The 26,944-nt window shown below is 40.7% G+C and overlaps 1 protein-coding gene across 1 annotated transcript; it reads right to left on the reverse strand.

Moving 5' to 3' along the window:
- Positions 1 to 2,148: 2,148 nt before the first annotated feature.
- Positions 2,149 to 22,842, reverse strand: LOC124122175. Its single transcript, XM_046485297.2, has 4 exons — positions 22,726 to 22,842; positions 10,720 to 10,892; positions 5,094 to 5,183; positions 2,149 to 2,721 (listed from the first exon to the last, which is right to left on the reverse strand). Exons 1-4 carry the CDS (start codon positions 22,793 to 22,795, stop codon positions 2,263 to 2,265), a joined length of 792 nt encoding a protein of 263 aa, XP_046341253.2. The 5' UTR covers positions 22,796 to 22,842; the 3' UTR covers positions 2,149 to 2,262.
- Positions 22,843 to 26,944: the final 4,102 nt, after the last annotated feature.

Below are 26,944 nucleotides of genomic sequence, written 5' to 3' on the forward strand. Positions count from 1 at the left end.
CGTGCTAGAAATCGGGGGTTCGAATCCCAGATTCATCCCATCTGATCCTTGGTGTGTCAGCACCACACCCGTGCTCGTTGTTTCTGTGAATTGTGGCTTTCGTGTACATTTAACTGACACGCTAGCAAATTATTGTCCCCCTAAGAGGGTACGTAAGTCCCCCATCATTTGAAGTATTTTTATGCATGCCAGAATTTTAAAACGTAGTATTTTCGTCATTTTAACACAAGGCTTTGCTGGTATAATATCGCTATTGTCTGTTGGGATGATATAAATCCTGCCGGGGTCCATGCAGGAAGCAAAGGTACTGTAAGTCCCCATGGTCCCTGGTATGGTGATCTCCCTTTAGTTACTGACGATCTCTAGCCCATTTTTATATTGTGTTGTCAACTCATTCTCTCTTCTTTTAAATGTGCCTCAACTAGTTTTAAATCTAATCTGTGATATGCTAGTTATCGTACTGTCCTTCGATGACAGGTTTTTATAAAGTTTGAATATATGTATTATTAATGTCTACCTTCTCGTCGCGATATGGCTGAAATTTTGCCTATGTGACGTTAAATATTAACTCACTCACTCACTCACTGACATGCTAGCAGCTGAAAAGCACCTCTTTTAAAGCTCGGTCAACTACAACACCTCTTCCCGAAGCTCCAAACTGTACATTAATCTCTAAGACTCCACGTATCATCCTTTGAATGGAGAGTCGAGTTTGATGTATGAGATTGGCTATGAATCTGCATCATCTGTATCGACGCATACATAGCATCGGTACTGCCTTTCTAAAAATGAAACACATGTTAAGAAAACAACTTTTGTTTGATTTAGCATCTTAAAGGATTGCATGGACACTAAATGAGATGTTAGATAGGACTCGGTGGTAAACAGACAAATGATCTGGTTGATTAAGGTTTATTTTAATTCAACGTTCGATTTCTCCTTAGTTTCGCTTCATTGATTTTCTGAAAAACACATGGGAACTGGAGAAATAGGTTATCTCGTCAGATAAATATCTCAAACTATTACTATGTCGGGATACACGAGCGTCTTGATCTTGTCTTAATTCAATGTTCGATTGCGTCGCAGTTCTGCGTCATTGATTTTATGGAAAACATTTTCTGGTGAAATAGATGATATCATGAGATGACTTAACGTATCAATAATTTCTATATTGGGACACCCGTGGCCAAGGCATCTAAGTCGCTGGAATTCCCTCTGCAAAGTTGTTTCTCTTGGACATACTGTGATATTATGATCGTGGGTTTGAATCCCCATTTCGCCCTTATTAGAACCATTGGTTTGTCAGCACCATATTCTCGCACGTAGGGTTTCCACAAAATGTTTAAGACCAGCATCACCAGGGGATCTGATAGACTGTGGTCAAACTGAAGTGATGTTCAAAGAGGCGTAGAACTCACTCGTTACTCTATTGGCTAATTTACTCAAAGGACTTTTCACGTGGACAAGCTGTCTTAGCTGACACAGCGGATTTCAGTCTGCATCATACGGCAAGTGAACAGATGAGGATTATATATGTCTAACATTGATTTTCTCTGAACACACAGCATTCCTGTAGACACAGTAATGGCATTGGCGTCCATGTTATATCTATTGGTAAATATGTAAAAAATGACATCTTGTTTCAAGTGTGATTGATTATGAAAATATTCATACTTGACAGTTATCGATTGGTGATACACATATTATCCATATGAGGTACGTATATTCCTTTGACGTTACGATCATATTCCTCAGGAAATGTCAGCACCAATGCTAACAAGACCTATTCAAATCGCTGGACTATTACCAATTGCACAGACTATGTCATCGATGTAACCATTTTTATAGTCATCATTGGTGTTAACCCTCTTAATGACGGAAGGCCTCATCCCTCATCCCCAAGCCTCAGTTTATGGATGAAAATAAATGTACAATACATGACGCATCTGAATATATACTTGATAGATTCCTATTCCTTGTTTGTTTAACCCGTGAAGATCCGGGGTAGAATAGGTCTTCAGCAACCCATGCTTGCCGTAAAAGGCGACTATGCTTGTCGTAAGAGACGACTAACGGGATCGGGTGGTCAGACTCGCTGACTTGGTTTGATGCATGTCATCGACCCCAATTGCATGGATTGATGCTCATGTTATTAATCACTGGATTGTCTGGTCCAAACTCGATTATTTACAGACCGCCGTCATAAAGCTGGAATATTGTTGAGTGCAGCGGTAAACAACAAACCAACCAACCAACCAACTATTAATAGTCCAGAGTAGGAAGGGCGTCCCACACATAATATCCTTTTCTGTCCACATGCGTCACTGTATCCTGTTTGTGCACGGAACGAGATGACCCCACGCTGCTATGAGGCGTTAATGACACGTGTCCCACAGAATGTCTTGGTAGCATCTGCCGTAGAATCATCAAACGGTAGTTCACTTCTCTTTCAATATGTTCGTTGTGCTGAATCGAAGGACTGTACTTGGCATGAAACCCTGGGTCACTTTGATGCTTGAAGACACAAACTATCGCCACGCAAATGCCCCCAAGAAGGTCCACAGCAACAAGAGTTGCCGAGGCTATTCCTAAGGGGAACATAGGTACACGGCTATCATCATGGATTAAAGATAGCTGGATGTCAGTTTCACTGAAGGTTAACACCAAGTTTAAGGTTCCAAGAATAAGGACACCGGCGTAGCAGAAATACATCATGGCACACTGGAATAAAGAAAATACAATTATCTATCCAATATTGATCACTGAAATCTGTTTTGGTAATGTTTTACGTTTTTACATCGAGGAAGGAAAACGCGTTTTTATCATTTCCTCTTTAACCATAAATGACCTTTCAGGAGAAATAACATCATCACAAATAAGGCGTAAGACATATACTCATTACAGCTATACAATGTTTCACATGACTAAAGATTGATTCATATTTGATGTACCGTATTCAACGTAATAAGCGCCCAGGGCGCTCTCAAAATTAGAAATGTGGGGCGCTTATTAGAATATTATTTTGAGTTGAAAGATCGTAAATTTCGTGGTTTATGCTAACAGCCTGAAATGTTTACATACGACAGATATATTTTTCAAGAATTGAATTGCCCATAATTAAGATTGATATAACACACGAATGCGTATTATACACGAATAAATAAGTCTTGCATACATTGATCAATCGGAAGGGGTGCTTATTGGGATTGTTCACTAGCCAATATATTAGCAAATATCGCCATGGGCGCTTATTAGAGCGGTGCGCTTATTACGTCGAATACGGTATATTCATTGTAATGTACATTTTATATTTCCATAATTCGTGCTACGAAACTCGTCCCATGACTATTCTCAAACTCGTGAGACCCGTGGAGATCCTTGGTAGAATAGGCGTCCAGCAACCCATGCTTGCCGTAAAAGCCTACTATGCTTGTCGTAAAAGACGGCTAACGGGATCGGGTGGTCAGACTCGCTGTCTTGGTTGATGCATGTCATCGATCCCAATTGCATGGATCGATGCTCATGATGTCAATCACTGAATTGTCTGGTGCAGGCTCGATTATTTATAGACGCCGTCATATAGCTAGAATACTGCTGAGTGCGGCGTTTGAGTTCCCTCAAGTTAAGTCCCATCTACAGGATAGTGTGTGTTGCAATAACGTGGATGTGACTACCACCGTCAAGACCTTTGAGGAGCCGACCAAGCTGAAGACTACCACAGGGTAGAGCATCCCTTGACAAGTGGATTGAAGTCAATTGCGATATTTAGAAAAATAATATGTCAACAATTTTAATTCTGACGAAGGATTATCTCTGTGAGGTCAGCACCTTTTCGAGTTATGGAAAATCAAAGTTTCGTTTGATGAATGCCCATGTTCCTTTAGCGACTTAACATGGTTGATGGATTTCATCAAAATGGTAAACGTCTACCACCTGCGTCACTGCAGCGTTCCCACCACATTCAGCTCACACATCAGGACGTACATTTAACTGAAGCCGTGTCTAACCCCAAGTCAATCCAGTGTTAATGAATACAAGTTTATCTCCGTGGCCTAATTACACACCACTGATGCTGCCTGCATGTAACGACTGGTCCTCACATTAAGCTCAGAGAAATGGTCAGCGTTAATGGACATGTCAGTAATCAATATACAAGGAAGTCAGTTGTTGTTATTTCTCAAATCTCAAAAAGATACGTCGTATTCAGACATTGGAAAGCCTACAGTGATTTACCACCGCTCCAGAAAAAAATAACGAATTTCCCGTTCCGTATAAAAAGTTAGAAACACTTTATCGGAAGGATATTCAAAGAAGGGAAGTAACTATTTTATAACCATATGTTCTCTATTAAGCTCTAACTCGCTATGACCCAAGGTTGCTCTAAATCCAAATTCTGCTACTCTTCAAAGCTGTTTGATTTTTAACCTCTCAAACTGTTGAAAGCACAATAACAATGCCGAAATGTTTATAAGAAGTTTATCAAAATGACCCACCAGTTTTGAGTGAGTGAGTATGGTTTTACGCCGCTTTTAGCAATATTCCAGCAATATCACGGCGGGGGACCCAAGAAATGGGCATCACACATCGTACCCATGTCGGGAATCGAACCCGGGTCTTCGGCGTGACTGGCGAACGCTTTATCCACTAGGCTACCCGACCACCCCCTACAGTAATGTGTAAGGCCAAGACAAATACAAGACACTTTGTATTGTAGACTTATCATTTCATTATTCAGTGCATTATTAGTTTTATCTTCTATCGGTCACCCACTAACGTGACACACAAACAACCAAGAATGAAATAATTATATCCACAGCTAGTTGAACTCAACGTCATGACCCCTTTCCCTGGAAACCGGGAAATAAAGAAAATCCCAAATTAACAAAACTTCTAAACCTCATGCTAAGCAGGACAGGGTAATACGCCTAACGGAATAGATTATGTTAACACTGTTGTTTTGTTTTTTTTAAAAGTTCAAACTTAGTCACTGCCTGCTTCGTCTGAAGCTGAACACGTATCCCCCGACAATGCTAAATTCAAGTCCCTGACTGAAAGGTGAACACTGTTCTAGAAGTCATGAGCGTTGTTCTTACCTGCCACTTGCATAGTTGTGGTGAGGTGTAGTTTCTGAATTTTGAAGCTCCCACGGATATAAAGCACAGAATGATTGACCCGATTAACTTCTGCAAAAGACAACGCAAAGTTGTACATAGTTGTATAATATGTTGGTGGGCTTGTTTTTTTACGCCGCAATCAGCAATATTCCAGCATATGACGGCAGTCTGTAAATAATCGAGTCTGGACCAGACAATCCAGTGATTGACATCAGGAGCATCAACCAACGCAATTGGGATCGATTACATGCTTCAACCAAGTCAGCGAGCCTGACCACCCGATCCCGTTAGTCGCCTTTTACGACAAGCAGAGTCGCTTTTTACGACAAGAAGGGTTGCTGAAGACCTATTCTACCCCGGATCTTCACGGGTCTGCATAATATGTGGACAACATCGGACATGGTATTGCATATGTAGTGTATACACTGTGGGCAATAGTGGTCATACCAGTGCATGTATACACTAGATATAGTACTACATATAATTTGTTTGTTTGTTTGTTGTTTAACGCCGCACTCAGCAATATTCCAGCTATATGACGGCGGCCTGTAAAATAATCGAGTTTGGACCAGACAATCCAGTGATTGACATCATGAGCTTCGATCCATGCAATTGGGATCGATGACATGTATCAACCAAGTCAGCGAGCCTGACCACCAGATCCCTTTTGTCGCCTTTTACGACAAGCATAGTCACCTTTTACGGCAAGAAAGGTCGCTGAAGACCTATTCTACCCCGGAATCTTCATGGATCTACATATAAAGTTACGATATATGCTCAAGCCTACGTATGAACTTGTCCGACTTTTTCTGAAAATAATAAATAATAATAATAATAATACAGAACTTATTATATTATAAAAAAAAGAAAGTATTATAATATAAAAGATACATCTCAACGATGCCTTTTAAATCTGTTATATGCCACCAGACAGAAGCGCCTCTCGCGTAATCTGTGTCACGTCACAACTGTTCCCCAGAATAGAATGGTCTGGTTAGATATGTATGGTCCTATATAGCAATGAACCCCGTGGGTCGTTAACAAGGCTGGGCATTCATGTGCGAGATTAGTCTTGAGGAAGATGTCAGGAACCATGGTTTATTGCCAGACATTTCCACTGTCAAACAACGTGCCAATGTTGTTGCAATGGCGTAATAAGGCTAGAAACAATTACATTGTCTAACTACCACCGGGGGATCTAGTTCGGCACAATCGTTTGACTGAATGTTGATCAACGTATACGTCAACGTTTATTAACTTAGCGTATCTTATAATGTCATAACGTTTCACTTAACTGAGTGAAGATATCGATTTCTGTCCATGCACGATTGAGTGGTAGTTTTGTAAAGAATTCACAGACTCTACACCTGGGACAAGAGTGTTTCCACGGGGCATATCCACGCACAAATAAAGCCAACAGATGTATTGTTAATCAATATCAGATATTCATTCCCACAGTAACAAACTGCATGAAATTTTGACGTATGGGAATTTCTGGTCCAGTTCTGTTCAGTCCACTTCGTAAGGTGCTAGCACTGCTATTGTTAACTGTACACAGTAAAACGGCAGTAACTTAACAGATCAAATTGAAACAAACACTTGGTTCGTACTGGGATTACTTTCACATCGGTCTCATTGTTATTTTGAGTAAACATGTTTTAACCCGCCCTGAAGAGATACAACGAACAGAGATCGGGGATTAATATCAATGCTGAGAGAAAATACAAACGTTTGTTGCAGGTGAGCGTAAGAACCAATTCAAATAGATACCTTTCTGATGCTCTTTGTTAAAACACTCATACAGACATTTTAAACTTTGTACAGATTGACTTCAATGACGACAAAACAGCTTGAAAAACCCACTCTTCTTTGCTTTGTTTGTTTGTTGTTTTACGCCGCACTCAGCAATATTCCAGCTATATGACGGCGGTCTGTAAATAATCGGGTCTGGACCAGACAATCCAGTGATTGACATCATGTGCATCGATCCACGCGATTGGAATCGATGACATGCATCAACCAAGTCAGCGGGCCTGACCATCCGATCCTCTTACGACAAGCATATTCGCTTTTTGCGGCAAGCATGGGTTGCTGAAGACCTATTCTACCCCGGATCTTCACGGGCTGAAAAAAAGTATGTAAAAGATACGCAAAATCTACATCATAATTAAAACTGTTGGCAGCAGGATAGAATGATCGTGTACAGGTTCAATTATGATGTGGATTTTGAGTATCTTTTAGGCAGCAGGATACAATGATCTTTTCAAGACGCACGTGTAGGCAACGAACCAAATAGATGCGTTATGGGTTGAGGGTGTTGTCTTCGCACGCCAAAGCCATGTGTGGCATCTGGGCTTTTCAATGTGACCAATGCATGCTTCAAAAATTAACCTACCCCACATTAAGAGGAGACTGATAAAAATATTGAAAAACTGCCGATTGTCATACGAAAGGACAATATATGCATATAAATGGTATCAGTTTAGTTTAAGCAACTGGTCAAATGACATATTCATAATTAACAGTATGCATTAACGTCATTTCATTGTGACCACCAAATAGTCATTAATTATCATATTTGTATTCAGGCATCCTGTTGTCTTAACGGCAAGTATGGGTTGCTGAAGAATAGGTCTTCAGCAACCCATTCTTGCCGTAAAAGGCGACTATGCTTGTCGTAAAAGGCGACTAACAGGATCGGGTTGTCAGGCTCGCTGACTTGGTTGATGCATGTCATCGATCCCAATTGCGTGGATCGATGCTCATGTTGTCAATCACTGGATTGTCTGGTCCAGACTCGATTATTTACAGACCGCCGTCATATAGCTGGAATTTTGCTGAGTGCGGCGTTAAACAACAAACAAACAAACAAACAGACACAAACGTTCGCCTATTTATGCATTTTGTGTATTGACCTGAGTTTTCAGTTTGGTCATAGCTCCAAGGTGTAAACGAAATTGTAATATTGAGTCGACTAGTGTTCTTGTGATAATTGATTTCGTTTGATTCACCAACATGTGTGACATTGTTTCGACTGTGTGATATTATCTGCCTCGTGCCTTCAATTACCTTACATACATACAGGAAAATATATCAAAGTACCTACAGATATGTAACGGCACAATGTAGTTTTAACATATATGAATGTTCACAAAATCTGGTAATGGAATAATGTTTATGCTCTTTTGTTATTTCACGAGAATGCATTTAACTGACCAGAAGAGAATAATTCTGTAGATTTGTCGAAGTGAGGTGAAATGTGGTTGAATGTCATGTAGAAGGATATTGTACTTAATTAGCGAGCAATAAGCATGTGTGCGTGCGTTCATGTATACTCGTACTAGTCAGGACAAATACCAATAGTTGATTTATCCCAATAATTGCGAGCGCCAGGCAAGGTAAAAACAAGTACCATCTTGTATCATGACATGCCAAAATATCGCCGTGTCCTATAGCTTGTCTATCGAGCAACACACCCATCAGTTATATCACTATTACGGTGAGGTGAGGTGAGGTGAAATGGGGTTTAACGTCGCGTCCAAGATTAATGCACTTTTATAGCGACGTGCATGTACGTGTGTGTGTTTTTGTGACTGCTTGTACTAGTCCGGACTGATGCTGATTTATAGTGCTAGCTCACTGAGATACCATGCCGCAGTTAAACATGAATACCCCACTCAGAACCAGTTCTTGTTTTACCCCGTTATTGTCGAGCGCGAGACAACAAGTACCATCTGTTAACGTCGTTTGGATAGAACTCCCGGACCTTCCGCTCTCCGGGCGGACGCTCCACCACTAGACCACGGAGGCGGTCATATATTGGGGTGTTATAATCAATACAAGGTAAATCTAAACAAAAACACATGGCATCAAAGCATCAAAATTCCCTAAATTACGTTTAATATTTCCACTAAAATTAGGTGGTGTTGATTTTCAATTTTGATTAAGTTATTTCCTTTAAAGATAACAATTGCACAATATTATTAATACTTTATTAAAAACATATTTGGATTGATCTGTACCTTTTGGCCCCGTTAACAGCATCTTCATCCCTTAGAATTTACTTTAGTTGAAGCGAACAATTACAGTAATGCACACAAGTGACTACCCAGCGGATGTGTACCGAGAAAAGTCATTTGTCACTTTAACCATCACCGCCCCAGGTGGTTCGCACGCCAGTCATTGTTATTAGACGTTCGGCTTGCATTCTGAATGTCTGACATGTCATGGGACATGACGGTGAAACAATAATTCACAGCTGGTTAGTGAAGAGGAAACGGTCGATAGCGACACATTCATAGAATGAATTTTTTTACCAGACAGGCATGTAAGTTCCACGCCATTCAAAGTATTTTCTATGCATGCCAGACTTTTAAACGTAGTATTTTCGTCATTTTAATCTTAGGCTTAACTGGTCAATTATCGCCAGTGGCTCTAGGGTGATATAAATCCTGCCAGGGTCCATGCAGGAAGCAAAGGCACTGTAAGTCCCCATGGTCCCTGGTATGGTGATCACCCTTCCGTGACTGACGATCTCTAGCCCATTTTTTTTATTGTGTTGTAAACTTAAACCTTCTGCTTTTAAATATTCGCAACTAGTTTTAAATCAAATCTGTGATATTCTAGTTATTGTACTGTCCATCGTGACGTTAAATCTTAACTCACTCACTCACTCACTTTTACCAGACAGGTTGAAATGATACAAGTTATCTATCGAAAATGTATAAATCGGCATGGTGAGATTGGCTAGGTATGTATTCTAGCCTACCTCTTTAGAAAATGCCACAAAGTTCATAGTGTTATTAATATTCATTAACGTATTTGTAGACTTTAAAATATTTTTTATTGGAACAGAACGTTTCGAGGCATTACAGTTCACCGACTGCTTAATGTGCCATCAGTGAGTTTAAAGGGATATTTATGACCAGTGTCCCTGATGTGTGTCAACGCACTCCTGACCCGTGAAGATTCGGGGTAGAATAGGTCCTCAGCAACCCATGCTTGCCGTAAAAGGCGACTATGCTTGTCGTAAGAGGCGACTAACGGGATTGGGTGGTCAGGCTCGCTGACTTGGTTGATGCATGTAATCGGTCCCAATTGCGTGGATCGATGTTCATGATGTCAGTCACTGGATTGTCTGGTCCAGACTCGATTATTTACAGACCGCCGTCATATAGCTGGTATATTGCTGAGTGCGGCGTAAAACAACAAACCAAACCAACGCACTCCTTATCTAATCAGGTGTACTGATTTCTTGGTTTGGTTTGTTGTTTTACGCCGCACTCAGCAATATTCAAGCTATATGTCGGCGGTCTGTAAATAATCGAGTCTGGACGAGACAATCCAGTGATTGATATCATGAGCATCGATCCTTGCAATTTGGATTGATGACATGTATCAACCAAGTCAGCGAGCCTGACCACCCGATCCCGTTTGTCGCCTTCTACGACAAGCATAGTCGCCTTTTACGGCAAGCATCAGGTGAACTGAATTACATCTGATGTCACATAGCTGTAAGATGGGTACTTTTGAAAAATCAGTAAATGAATTTGTCGATGAAACGTCAGACACTCTCATTGCATCTCAGAATGAGTGTTATACAAACCAGTACACCCGTCATAAGAGGCAGCCCCGTAGAAAATGTAAATCGTGGTCTATCCAAAGCCAGGGCAACCAGTACTCCCCCAAGCGCTGTGGTGATGAGGCCCAGGAGGATGTTGATGACAGACAACACCTTCAGAATCCCAAGCAGGCGGTGCCGATGTCCTAAAGATGTGCCTGTGATTGTAAAGGAACAACCAATAACATCAACAGTGGAGACGGAAACATAACTGTACAGAACGAAACCACATTATTGGAGTTACACTGTGTACTTCCAGCTATATCACGTTTGTCTGGCAATGATGAATCCTAAGTTCAGCAGACCAGAACCAATGGCCAGGTCTCACACTGCAACCACTCGATCTTCATGAGCTGGCACCTGGGCTCACTTGCACAAAGCGATCTTAGCGCTAAGATGATCGTAACTCCCATACTTTAACGTAGGCTTACAATAGCTGTAGCGCTAAGATCGCTTTGTGCAAGTAGGCCCAGGAGCTTGAACCCCTGTCTCTGAATCCCAAAGGGGTTAATTGTTTTGATATCTGTAAAATTATGGTATCGCAAAATTTGATGGAGAGTGGCATGGGGCATATACACTTACCAGACAACGGCTCAGGTACTCATCATCGGCTGGTCAGATCAAGATTTCGAAACCTGACTAACGGGTCCCGATTTGGCCAAATGATTCAAATTGTGCACCGAGTTGCCATGCTTTTGTACGGAAGCGTAGTAGGGCCACGGCGATTTTGTTTTTTGTCTAATTATCTCCTACGTATGACGTACGTAGGAGATACTAAGTCCTACGTAGCAAATAGTAAGTCCTACGTAGAAGATAGTAAGTCCTACGTAGGAGATAGTAAGTCCTACGTAGGAGATAGTAAGTCCTACGTAGGATATAATAAATCCTACGTAGGAGATAGTAAGTCCTACGTAGCAGATAGTAAGTCCTACGTAGGAGATAGTAAGTCCTACGTAGAAGATACTAAGTCGTACGTAGGAGATAGTAAGTCCTACGTAGGAGATAATAAGTCCTACGTTGGAGATATTTAGATAAAAAAATTCACTGTAGCCCTACTACGCTTCCGTACTTTTGAACATTAGGCCAAATGGGCATATCTTTATATAGTCAACCAGAAACATTAAATTGACCAACTTAGATCTAATAAGTCGCAAAATCTCTTAAAATAAAGGATGTTATGCGTCGTGAAGTTTGTTCTGGGAAAAATACACAGAGCTGATTTGGATACTTTCGAGATGTTTAAATTATCGAAGGCAGACAAAAATAATGGAAATATTGTCACATTTGCAGAAAGAAATAACACTCCGTTATTATCTGAGATGAAATATGCATGACTTGAGACCCATGTGAAATTAATAAAAAACCAAAACCAAGTGATATGACCTCTTTGAATAAATATCTGACACATCGAGGAAGAAATACTGTCACTGGAAAAACAATTCTTATGTAAAGTTGCTTGTGTAAATCACTTTTGAAGATCTAAATAATTGTTTTGTGTTTGAACACAGTTCATACAGCTATGCATTAGTATCTCTAAAAGTTACAAATATATTCCCTGAAACATCTCATATGTACGTTAGGTATACGTACATTTGATGTGGGGAGAAAGTGATGCCACAGTACTTCAACTGACTAGTCCTCAATGGAATCGGTACCCGTAAAGATCCGGGGTAGAATAGGTCTTCAGCTGCCCATACTTGCCGTAAAAGGCGACCAACGGATTCGGGTTGTCTTTCTTTCGTTCTTTAGTTTCTTTGTTAAACGCCGCACTTAGCAATATTCATGCTATATGACGGCGGTCTGTAAATAATCGTGTCAGGATCAGACAAGTCAGTGTTTGACATCAAGATCATAGATCCATGTAATTGTGATACGATGACACGCATCAGCCAAGTCAGCGAGCCTGACCACATGATCCTGTTCGTTGCCTCTTACGACAAGCATAGTCGCCTTTTACGGCAAGCATATGTTGCTGAAGACCTATTCTAACCCGGATCTTCACGGGTTTCACGTGTTTGAGAATATTCATGGGAAGAGTGTCGTGGCACAAATTATGGAAATAAAAATTTTTACATTACAATGATGAGGTAAATTCAACAGAACTCGTCAGTGTCTCTGTCCTGTGTGGCGCCATGGACGCCATGGACGCCATGTCACGCACAACGATGACGGTAGTTATCTGAATTTCTTACTCTCCTGGTTACAATAAATAATCATAAAAACAAATAGCTGTACGCAGATTGTCAGAATGTTTCTGATTACTTACATGACACATTTATGATGTACGATCCCTCAATGAACGAAAATCCTCCTCGGAAAATCCCGCGTACCGTTGTCAATGAATAGCTATTTTGTAAACGTCGGTCGCCGGTAGTGATGTCATATGGAAGTGAAAATAGTTGTACATATTTGGTAATTTCTTTGAGGAGAAAATTATCAACTCGTCATTCAGCGGGTTCTTTGATCTTGCATTGTCACCATCGCCTTGGCAATCCACTGATATGGCGGAAACCTTTTCGTGTAGGGTCACATTATTTATAAGTAGTAAGCAGTTTGACGGATGACGTCAGTCATGATCGTTGTGCCATGTATTTATGCGCCACTGCGATCATGAGAATAGACGAAATGTGTTTCACCGAAGTGGTAAACGTCTGAGACCTGCATCACTTCGGGCTTTCCTCCCACATTAAGCTGACACGCCGCGATATAACTGGAATACTGTTAAAAACAGCGTTAAACCCAACTCACTCACTCACTATTGTGTGTAAGAAGCAGATTGCTACACTCGTGCGTTTCAGATACCATTTATCTTACAAATTATTGTGAGATAAATGGTATCTGATAGTGATTGTAAGATAAAGGGTATCTGATACACACTCGTGTATTAATATCTATATCATGCATAACCTACAAGGCTAATAACCTGATAACACACTTATGTTGACATTTATGTTTCTGGACGTGGGCGTCGTGTACATGACGAAATAAATACATAAAACCATGAAATGACAACGGCGGTAGAATTATCTAGTGGTTAATGTGTTCTTCGTGTGTGAAGCCCATTTGTTGCAACCTCGTCATAAGAAGCCTAGAATAAGACTAAAATATTCCATACTCACTCACTCACTCACTCACTTACTGACTGATATTGGCAACATATATAAAAGAAGAGTGCACACCATTACCAATTACAATAACACATTGTAATTGTCTGTTAGATTGTTGCCACTGTGGCCAGAATTCCTAAATCTGAGCATACCTTTACAAACAAACGTAAACTTAAGTATTAGTCACTTGGTCCAATTACTGTATACGAGTAATAACCAATACCATGAAGCCTATAAGATTTCCATATCACACAGTCGACCTCAAACGGTTACACTGTGAGAACTAGTCGACCCAGTGTACAGTCCAATGACGACGAGGTTTGTTTCTCAATCCCAGGTTTCCCTAAATAACACTGTCGCCGTAACTATACTTTGTGCAAACCGTCGAGTGGTTGACTGCAATGATCTTTGCTGTAGGGACAACATAACGCACAAGTCTCACATTGTGTCCCTCATTTCCCCAATTTCAAAGACAAACAGGAGATACATTTGCCCTATTCTGTCCTTGAATCCCCAAATAGGGACAAGACGAGCACAAACGATGTCCAAATGTTGTTATTGTTGAATGTTGCGTAAAACAACATTAACTCACTCCTAAGATGTAGTATAACATTCAAGAAAGTTTGTTTGTTTGTGTGTTTGTTGTTAACGCCGCATTCAGCAATATGCAAGCTATATAACGGCGGTCTGTAAATAATCAACTATGAACCAGACAATCCATTGATTGACATCATGAGCATCAATCCACGCAATTGGGATACGATGACATGCATCAACCAAGTCAGCGAGCCTGACCGCCCGGTCCCGTTAGTCGGTCTTTCGACAAGCGTAGTCGCCTTTTACGGCAAGCATGGGTTGTGAAGACATCTTCTACCCCGGATCTCAAACAGATCTGTATTGCCTTGTTGAACCACAGTCCCTAACTAGTACCAGACGTGCTGCCAAGGCCACCTTAGTCAGTTGTTCCTTGTGGCTCATTCATGAAATGCATTAAATGTACTGCTTCGAAGCTTACTATCCACTTTCATGTTGTAAAATCGGCATCTGAAAGATCCCCGCACTGCCATGGTATGCATTAGTTACTTACATAAACCCATTTTATGTTCGGCAGGAACATGGACGTTTAAGCTGCGATCGATGGCAGCAGCGGCGACACGACAAGTCTAAATTTGCTACCAACACAGCATTGGTTGCGTTCAATGAAAGTACATTCATTTTTTCCTAACCGTCACTGTAACTGCTATACGTAGGTCGACGCAAAAAAATATAGTTAATGAATACCGTTCCTTTACATTCCGATCTAGGCATACCCACAGTTGCATTTGCAAATAAAATTTTGGATAGTGGGTGATGTTTTAGGAACCATGTGTATGTCTCTCTCTACAAAGACTTCAGGTCAGACAAACAAGGCAGTGATAGTCACCAGTATTTACTACTAGGTGCAGGATGGTGGGGAGGTCTTGTGCTTAAAGCGTTTGCTTGTCTCGCCGAAGAGTTGTGCTCATTTCCCCAACATAGTACAATGTCTGTCCATTTCTTGTGTCTCCCGTCGTAATATCCGCTAGAAACTAAAGCCTCACAAACTAACAATTAGGAACGGTCTGGCATGATTGTCAAATAAATACGTATCAATATAAATCATCTAACATGACTTTGCTCCAGCTCTAAATCTGTCACAACAAAGACCAACTGATATTTTGATATATACCAAAGAGATCAGTAGCTAGGCTAAGGGGTAAAGCACTTACATGCCACACAGTACGTCCGGGTTACATTCCTGACTTGGATACAGTAGAGAGTCCGCCCGGAGAGCGGAAGGTCCGGGGTTCGATCCCTGACCGCGTCATACCAAAATACGTTAAAAGATGGTACTTGTTGTTACCCTGTCTGGCGCTCGGCATTAAGGGGCTAAAACAAGGACTGGTCGGCTCGGAGTCAGTATACTGTGTCTGAGTGGGGTATTCATGTTAAACTGCGGCATGGTATCTCAGCGAACTGGCACTATAAATCGGCATCAGTCCGGACTAGTACAAGCAGCCACACAAACACACACGTACATGCACGTCGCTATATAAGTGCAATAATCTTGGACGCGACGTTAAACCCCATTTCAACCCACCTCACCTCATAAATATATTGCTTTAGTCCGTAAAGCACTTGAAAGTAAGCAATAGTACTGTATCCTTTATGACACTATTTTACGATTTTCATGAAGTAATAAATAGTGATCATGATCATCTTGCAGGCTGCAATATATGAACATTACGGAAACACATCATGGTGAATATTTGGTTAATCTGTTTGATGAGGATGAGCACTGAATACAACGGTTCATATTGGGAATAAATTCGATATATTCTTCACAATTGAAGTCATAAGAAAAAAAGCTTAAAGGAACGCCATTGTTCTAATTTTGAAATAAGATTATAGATATAAAGAGTGAGTGAGTTGGGTTTAACGCCGCTTTTAACAGTATGACACTTATATCGCGGCTTGTCAGCTTAATGTGGGAGGAAAGCCCGAAGTGATGCAGGTCTCAGACGTTTACCACTTCGGTGAAACCCACGAGCACGGGTATGGTGCTGACAAACCTAGAAACATAATCGGGGCGAACCGGGATTCGAACCCACAATCATAGGTTTCTGGCGTGCCCAAGGGACGCAACTCTGCACAGCGAATCGCGGCGCCTTAGACGACTGGGCCACCCGTGCCCCACGTAGTAGATAGTAGATATAAAGAACTGACACAACATATCTCAGCCAAACAAATAATTTGCGGAATATATAATCAATATTTGACCAGTGGCATCATCTCATTTATGTGCAGACACTCCATAGGAATGCTCAGTTAAACTAGCAACGAGAACACATTCTCCACGGTCTGGTGCCCAACCCAATCTTTGTTCTAAACGAGGTGGTTGATGTCCCGTGTGATAGAAGCCATAGTATATGTTTACTTAGGGTAATCATTAGTTGCGTCCTTCACTGATGAGAAAAAGTTCGCCGACAAAGTTGATTTGAAGTTTGAATTGCTTAGACTAACAACTGCCCCGTACTTTGTACTTTTTGGAAACACTAAATATGAAGGTGTTACCATGGGAACCACAATCGATATTATCACACTGATTTTGACACATAGAGACAGTTTCATATGGTAATTATGATATAAACAAGAAAACATTGATGCAGAGCATCAAAGTTCCCCGCCATATGTGATGCCTCACAAACGCATAATTATGATGTTACTGAAAGGCATGGAGGAGCATAATTATATTAACCCACAATTAAGACAAAAATATTATCTATTTTGAGTATTGGGCAATACAGTTGATACATTTGCATAGGGTACTTCTATTTAAAAATAGTTTCTTGTTTAACGCCGCACCCAGCAGTATTCCAGCCATATGACGGCGTGAGTCTGGACCAGATAATCCAGTGATTGACACCAAGAGCATCGAACTACACAATTGGAATATGATGTTATGCATCGACCAAATCGGCGAGCCTGACAACCCAATCCTGTTCGTCGCCTCTTACGGCAAGTATGGGTTTATTTAAAACGTAGATCGTATGAAATGGAAGCAATTTCTGGCACAAATGTAAACATGTTGAAATAGTATCAAAACTGCCAACAACATTGGAAGATGAACATACTCAAATAATAGATCACATTCTTTTTACACATGGCATTTGGTTATAATAATGTAAATGAAAATACTAAGGGCTCCATATGGCAAAAAAGTCATACCAGATAAGGTCTTTTTGTCACAACCACAGATGCACAAACTAAAAATATTATCACGTAGTTGGAGAACATTTCAATACCGGGACTAATCAATAACGGAGATCCCTCGTCTCTTGTTTTACGTTTTTTGGTCAGTTTCTTTTTTTTGTATTTCTTTCTTTTAAAGAATAGTAGTTGTGATCATGATGAGTTGTGTTACTTGGTCTTTTTCTATATACTGTTTTTTTATCCAGTGTCGGTAACTGTTGTGGAATGTGGTTTACTTGTAACAATGACTGGTTTGAGTTCATATGATGATGATTGATTGGTTTGCCGTTTAACGCCGCACTCAGCAATATCCCAGCTATATGACGGCGTTCTGTAAATAATCGAGTCTGGACCAGACAATCCAGTGATTAATATCATGAGCATCGATCCACGCAATTGGGATCGATGCCATGCATCAACCAAAGCCTGACCACCCGATCCCGTTAGTCGCCTCTTACGACAAGCATAGTCGCCTATTATACTGTTAAGATGTAACATAAAAATTCATCCATACTACTAAACAGAAGTAACACTGCTTGTCCATTCGGATCAGCCTGACCCAAACCATTCCGCTGATGAGAGTCAAATAATGCATACGAATCAAAATCCGTAAAAATTGCAATAGAGACATCATTAAAAGTTACCAAAAGTGACTGGGATATCATTATTGCTTGTTGAAATGATTCTATGAAATTTGTTTTCCCTGCTTCAATATTTGGAGCACCTGTAAGGGGGCGATAAAACTGATTATGACCTAAATACCCCTCATAGCCTTCGGTGTTAACTATGTGACTGTAGAGAGCTGTGCCTTCATCCAACAGATTATCGAGGTCAGTGGAACACGGTACAGACGCAAATAGATTTGAGCTATGGGACACAAAATATATGATAGCGACCAGAGCTACGGCTGTACATTGAATTCCATTAAACGGTTGAAAAATACTACAGCCTTGATGCAAATTCGCCGACACACTACTCCGATTTTGCTTTGACTTAGCTACCAAACGTTTCACATGTGGCTATGTGCGGTGCACTGATTAAAAAAACACACGGGGGACTGGGTTAATTCAAAATACGGAATGTAACTATTCCAAATATTTCCAGTGAACATGAGCATCCAAGCAATCAAAACTGTGGTATGTAGAATGTGGAATTCAGCCATATTACATTTAAATTGAGATGTCGTTGAACATGAATAAGCATATTCAGAACATATTTTATATTATGCTGTTATTTACGATCTCCGGAGTACAGTTCTTTTTTTGTATGCACCGTGAAAATCCGAAAATAAGTCTTTGAGGAAAAAAGGACATCGGATTACACATGAATGGTTTAATAATGTCAGCTAATGACCAGAAACTGTCAGATGCATCAATTAACTACATAAAGACGATTTTGAAGTATCTCTTATTGCTGGAAAAGAATAGCATCAACATTCCACGCACATGATTTGTATGTATTTTTTCCGTAAATGCGTTGCTTGAAATTTCAAATAAACCAACATGTCGACATACATGTACATGCTACAAAATTAACGATTCCCGTATACTTGAGGGCGGGGAGGAATGAACCATTCGGGAGCATAGTATATGTTAGTTTATTCTTATAAAGGATAATTACGGCACAGACAAACAGTTAGGGTATTAAAATCTGTATCATGTAATGCCAGTCTAAATATCGTTAACAGTTTGAGGTATATTGTCATTCACAATAAAATAACTTCAGGGACGTAGGGGAATTGCATTGAGTCAGTAAACCACCAATTTTTAATCTATAGTTCCGAACGATTTACAGCATGCTTGTTGAAATAAGCATCGGGCTTCACTATCTAAAATGTTTGGAACACTTGGCAATAGTTTGTTGAACAAATTGGCATCCAATTAATATTTAGAGACATATTACAGGTAGTTTAAATGTCTCTGTGGTGTTTCGTGAGTGGGTGAATGATGATTTATGCTGCAGTTAGCAAAGGCTGTAGCAATGCAACTGTGGTCTACACATAGTCGAGTTTCTGACAGACAGGCCGCGCAGGCCAACAATGGCCCGCCATTGGGGTACAAAAACACAGGGCTGCTGAGGTTACTCGAACATCATGTTGTTCCCCTCTAGTCTGTCGTTACAATAATATTTTGCACTAAAGTGGCAAAACCCTTTACAGAAAGAGATATCTGCTGAAAGTAGCGCACGTTGTCCGATTCCTGCTTTATCAAAAGCATATATTTATGAATCACTTTCAATTATTCATGATACTAGGTGTTTTCGAAAAGGTGAACGTATCCTGCTTCAAATGTGGCACCCGCCCTAAACACACGCAAAGGCAAGTCAGAGCTATCGCCTGAACAAACATGGAAACATATGGAACAAGTTAAAATAGGGAATAGCACCATTCACCTTTTTTTGTCGACGATGAGTCAATTTTGGAAACATCTTCCCCATGTCTGGCATACAAAATTTTGAAAGCTATTCTGAGGCATCACTGATGAAATCTAATAAGACAACTTTTGGGCACAATTCCTCTCAGTAAGAACCTATATGTGCCTCATACGTTGTGAAATGTGGACATTAAGGGCCGGAATATTGTTCGACATAAAGGAAAAGGTGACTATTTGAAACTTGAAATGTCAATGTCTTGTCATACAGCATCTTCCCTGAGGCAAGTGAGTTAACTGACTATAAAAGTCCAGTTTCCACCCTTCCGAACTAGGCTGGTATTATGGAGTTACATTTTGGTTGGACTATGGAGTCTTTGCATAGTCCAATCAAAATTGCGCAACAAAATCGAAATCCGGTTCGTAAACTGTCATGCAGAGTTCGGTCGATTGCAGGATTTGCACAGCACGTGCACCGCCAACTCGTTGTCAACAGATATTTTCCAAATCTTTTCATGATTTTAATCAAGGAGCTCACGTGATTTGATGCACTTCGCGATGTAAGACTCGTTCAATCACAATATAGATCTTGATTGTCTATCAGATCGTCTTGACTGGGCGCCGCCATTTTGTTTGAGGCAAATGCAAGTGATATAGAGGTTGAATCTGATTGGTCCATAGGAAAGGCATAGAAGGGACATAACTCGTAACAGTCACCGGTGGCGCTACGATCGAGCCCAGGAATTCCAGCCTAGTTTGGTAGGGATGACTTTTCAACTCAGTAACCATGACTTTAAAGTTAGTTAACTCTCTTGCCTCGGGAAGATGGTCGTACAATCTTGTCACTCTTTGTGCATAGATCCAAATATCATATATGTCAAGGCATTGGGATATGTTGATTTCAAGATCCTGTAGTTGTGTGACATGTATACACATGCCCATAGATATGATATATATCAGGTGGTATTGTCTTTGTCAGTTGTACCACGACCCGTGAAGATTCGGGGTAGAATAGGTCTTCAGCAACCCATGCTTCCCGTAAAAGGCGACAATGCTTGTCGTAAAAGGCGACTAACGGGATCGGGTGGTCAGGCTCGCTGACTTGGTTGATGCATGTTTATATTTATAGATACACTTCGCAGGATAGTCGCTAATGCTATGAATACTATTGATTTTACAATTTGATATTTTTCTATTAAGAGGTTCATTAAATCAATAAACAGAACACATTTTTATTGAAGATCCGGGGTAGAATATGTCTTTAGCAACCCATGCTTGCCATTACAGGCGACTATGCTTGTCGTAAGAGGCGACTAACGGGATAGGGTGGTCAGGCTCACTGACTTGGTTGATGAATATCATCGATCCGAATTGCGTGGATCGATTGCTTATGATATCAATCACTGGATTATTTACAGACCGCCGTCATATAGCTGGAATATTGCTGAGTGCGGTGTAAAACACAAACCAACCAACCAACCAATTGTCACACTATAAGGAAGAGATGTATTGAAGTCACTTGGTCGTTGCTATCAAAACAGTTGTTGATTACGTACACCATTGTCAGTGTCGCTTACCATTGCATCTATACTTGGCAATTAGACCTTCAGGCAGTATCATGTTTAACCATGTTCAATAGATTTCCAGTTTCACCGTGTGTCATATCGTACTGCATGCCAGAATGTTTCCGAATATTGACACCGAGCTGGCTTGGATAAAGCATTATAGTATTCAATCAATCTTTCTTCAACCCTACTGACAATATGAATAGTTTATTCTTGCTTCCCGTGCAGGAGATCAGGTGTGTCAGCTTCCCTTGTCAAAGAATTAAGAAAGAATTGAAAATTGTGGTGATGTAAATTATGATCAATCAGCAAATTCCATTAATTGGGGTAGGTTTTACAGTGAGTGAGTGAGTGAGTTGGGTTTAACGCCGCTTTTAACAGTATTCCAGTTATATCACGGCGTGTCAGCTTAATGTGGGAGGAAAGCCCGAAGTGATGCAGGTCTCAGACGTTTGCCACTTCGGTGAAACCCTAGAGCAACCGGGGCGAACCGGGGTTCGAACCCACAATCATAGGTTTCTGGCGTGCCCAAGGGACGCAACTCTGCACAGCGAATCGCGGCGCCTTAGACGACTGGGCCGCCCGTGCTCCCGGGTAGGTTTTACAAGTATCGACAATAGTTCATATTTGCCACGTGTCATTGGAGGTATGACAATAGAATATCGATCAGGTTGCTATCAATATCGGTTAATTGCAAGGAGCTATATATAAGATGCCCTGGGTAGGTTTCTGTTATACGATGTGCACATTTGCTGCATACAATGTAGTAGAATCCCTATCGACAAACCGTATATGAAGTGGTTATGTAAAATGTGACAGAGTTACGTCGTACACACTGTTTATTACTGTTTGATCAGTCTCTTCACTGCAACAGTCATACATGATATGGTATTTACTGGAGTCAAAGACGTCAACCAGATCAGACAAGGCCCATTGACGGAACACTGTAACAGTTTCCTGAACTGAAGCAACGGATACCGGCGTTCATGTGTCTTTCAAGGAAAAACAGGTGAAGCAAACAAAGACATCATGGAGTATTCATAAAAAGTTCTTCATGCGATCATCAACAATTATGATTCTTTGTAATAGTATCGACATGATTTCTAAAGAGAGTTTACTTACACTTATTTTGATGAAAACAGAACAGTAATTAACTTGGCCCGAAAAGATTGTTCTCACCTTGGTACAAATGGACATCCTGATGGAGCTTGTTACCAACTTGGTATCCATGCTTAGATGCAGGATTCATCCCGGCAGTGTGGGCCCAGCGAGATCACATGGTATGACAGACAGGTTTGCTGGCCCGAAAATCAATGAGATTGTAGTAGTACACATACGCATGCGTGTAGTTATAACAATCAATGATTGAGTGAGATCCGTCACGGCGTTTCAACCGTTGAATCCATTGAAACATTCTTTCAAACAATTTCAATGGTAAGATCAGCCAGTTACCCAGTAGAGGAAACATTCAATTTAATCAGACAGAGGAATGTCAGCGGACATTGTCGAGATGTTAAATATCCAAGGAATACACGATTTCTGAAATTTAATGTTTACTGAAATAACCTAGAGAGCATGGCAAGCATCTTTATTTTAAGGAAGGAAGGAAGTTTAATTTTCTGAAGTTTAAGATTGACATGAAAATAATGGTATCCATTGCATGAGTGGCACCGGGGCCACAGTAATCCATAATTCCAATTAGAATTGGAGCAATAATTCCTGGCTGTGTGATTTTCCTCGCGGATGTTTGTGAATGGGGCGGTATTCGATTGCATAATATGATGATATTTGTAATCATAAGACCCTGTGATTATTGCCTTCCGTTGAAATTTACGCAACCACGATTGCAAAGATTTGGTGAAACTTGAATTTATTTTTTATTCTCGAACAAACAAATAGCACATCTTACTGCTTCTCTATGATATAGAACGGGCTAATTAGTTTGCTTTGGATTTGTATTTACTGTTTGTTTGTTTGTTTGTTTGTTTCACGCCGCACTCAGCAATATTTCAGCCGTCAATGATGGCCGTCTGTAAAAAAAGTCGAATCTGGACCAGATACATCCATTCATTGACATCATGATAATTGATCTATTCGATTAGGAATCGATACCATCAACCCACCCAATCCCGTTAGTCGTCTCTTACGGCAGGCATGTCTACGTGAAGACCAATTCTTTTCCTGATCTTCACGAGGCTGTTTACAAAAACTCTTTTTAGTCATGATAGAACAAATATATTTTTTTTATAATTTTGAGGTTGTTCATTATTGACTAAACACTGTTAAATTTCTTTTAAATCTGAACGCACTATGTTTAGGTTTTTCTCCGAATTGATAATTTTAAGGTCAAACGTCATCTTTTGACTGTCAAAGGGACCTGTCAAGATACGGGGTAGAAAAGGTCTTCAGCAACCCAACCTTGCTGTAAAAGGCGACTATGCTTGTCGTAAAAGGCGACTAACGGAATCGGGCGGTCCGGTCCGGCTCGCTGACTTGGTTGAAGCATATCATCGATCCCAATTGCGTGGATCGATGTTCATTATATCAATCACTGGATTGTCTGGTCCAGACTAGATTTTTTACAGCCCGCCGTCATATAGCAAAACCAAAAAGACTGTCAAGGAAATGTTAGGACTCCTCAACATTCAACATTAAAATTCGTTTTTCTATTTGGTTTCACAGCACAAGCAGTGAATAAGTATGTATCAGAAAGAATGGCAGGTGCGACAGTTATAAGTGACTTTTACATATTTTTACATATTCATATACTGAAGAAGTATCCAACGCGAAAAGCCGGAAATAACTAATGACAAACAATCCATATACCACATAAAGCGAAAAATCATATACAGTGTAGTTGGTTGGTTGGTTTGTTGTTTAACGTCGCACTCAGCAATATTCCAGCTATATGACTGCGGTCTGTAAATAATCGAGTCTGGACCAGACAATTCAGTGATTGACATCATGAGCATCGATCCACGCAATTGGGGTCGATGACATGCATCAACCAAGTCAGCGAGCCTGACCACTCGATCCCGTTAGTCGCCTTTTACGACAAGCATAATCGCCTTTTACGGCAACCATGGGTTGCTGAAGATCTATTCTACCCCAGATCTTCACGGGTCTATGCAGTGTAGTAGTACACAGTTGTGTCTTTTTGGCATGCCAGACTCATGGATTCGAAACCAAATGCCCTGGTTATTATTCCTGGTTTGTCCCTTAGGTGCTGTTCGATGCACCATATGGTAAAACAATTTCATAATAAATACATATACAATAACACAAGAGCAAGAAACACGTTGGAAATATGCATATGTCAAGAACGAGATCGTATTCAGAACTACATTTATATTCATGTGGAAATGATCAAGCTCTTTGATTTGGACAAAACAAAATATCTTTATCATCATGAAACTGAACGTCGGAAATAAAGAATTGGTGCATTCATGAAATTCATACATCTATGCAACAGAGTACTTCTTTTAACGGTAATTTCTGTCTCTTAAACGTTATGCGGTAATTTCACTGTCCTCCCCAATGTGAAATACGTGCTCGAAGGGGGAAAAGTCAGTGTAAACTAGGAGGTGAGGTGAGGTGGAATTGGGTTTAACGTCGCGTCCAAGATTATTGCACATATATAGCGACGTGCATGCACGTGTATGTGTGTGTGTGGCTGCTTGTACTAGTCCGGACTGATGCCGATTTATAGTGCTAGCTCATTGAGATACCAGTTTAACATGAATACCCCACTCAGACACAGTATACTGACTCCGAGCCGACCAGTCCTTGTTTTAGCCCCTTAATGCCGAGCGCCAGACAGGGTAACAACAAGTACAATCTTTTAACGTCTTTTTGTATGACGCGGCCCGGGATCGAACCCTGGACCTTCCGCTCTCCGCGCGGACGCTCTACCACAAGACCACGGAGGCGGTCTGTAAACTAGGAATTTCAATAAGACGTTCAACAGTGGGAGAGATTATACTTAGCATGAAACCATGAGTCTCTATTGTGTTTATATATACAACATATTACCATGGTACCAATTCCTTCATAAATGTTAACAGCAATAAGAGTTGCCGAGGCTATTCCTAAGGGGAACATAGGTACACGGCTATCATCATTGATTAAAGATAGCTAGATGTCAGTTTCACTGAAGGTTAACACCAAGTTTAAGGTTCCAAGAATTAGGACACTGGCGTGGCAGAAATACATCATAGCACACTCAAACAACGAAAACAGAAGGTTACACAATACATCGACATACACATTATAAGGAAAAGACTTCAACTTCTTTATTATGATGAATACAACGTTGTGGAGTGTATACTTCCTCTTTCATTCATCCGCCGAATGAGTAAGTATATACTCCGAAACGTTGTATTCCTCATAATAACGAAGCTGACGTTCATGAATTCTCATCCTTATATATAATATGTAGACAACACTGGATATAGTACTTCATATGCAGTCAAACTATACTGAGTCAAATTAAAAACTTCACATTTTTTAAAAGTAATCCCATATATGATATACAACGGACAAATGTATCAGAGAAGGTTATTTTTAATCATTAATGTCCAAAGAAGGATTTTAATTAACGGTGGTAACCTTAATTTGTTCCAAGCACCTACGGTATTCGGTAATAACATCAACAGTTAAAAGTCCCAAGCACGATAATCTGATGGCACACAAGTTCAGTAGCGTGTATGGCCACCATGTGCATTGACAACTGCCACACAACGCCTCCGCATGGACCTTGTGATGCTTGTGAACACATGATTGGGAAGACGACGCCATTGTTGCTGCAAAATGATGCCAAGATCTTGCAAATTCTGTGGTTGGTTCTGGAGAGTGCGCAGACTTCTGCCAAGAGCATCCCATACGTGTTCGATGGGATTGAGGTCGGAAGACATTGACGGCCAGTCCATGACGTTGACTCTCGTATTCTGAAGGAAATTCCTTGTCAAAATTGCTGTGTGGGGTCTGGCATTCTTGTGTTGGAAGATAACACCGGGTCCATGTGCTGCCATAAAAGGCAGAAGTTCTGGTGCCAGTACCTGGTCGCGGTAAGCAAGCCTGGAACGTGCATTGCCACAGAAAGCACCCCACACCATGACACTTCCGCCTCAAAATCTGTCAACTTCCTGTACACAACACTTGGCGTAACGTTCATGACGGCATCTCGACACCCTCGCCCTACCATCAGCAAATCGAAGATTAAATCGGGATTCATCACTGAAGACGACTTCATTCCAATTCCTCTGAGTCCATCGTAAGTGTCGCTGTGCCCACAATTGACGTTGACGTCTGTGTACTTGAGTCAGAATCGGCCCGCAGTATGGCCGTCGTGCTTGAAGGTGAGCAGTTCTCAGACGGTTTCGAACAGTTTGCGCACTCA

Source organism: Haliotis rufescens, unplaced genomic scaffold, assembly GCF_023055435.1.
Source record: "Haliotis rufescens isolate VD_foot unplaced genomic scaffold, xgHalRufe1.0.p SCAF_25, whole genome shotgun sequence".
In the NCBI taxonomy this organism is placed as follows: domain Eukaryota; kingdom Metazoa; phylum Mollusca; class Gastropoda; order Lepetellida; family Haliotidae; genus Haliotis; species Haliotis rufescens.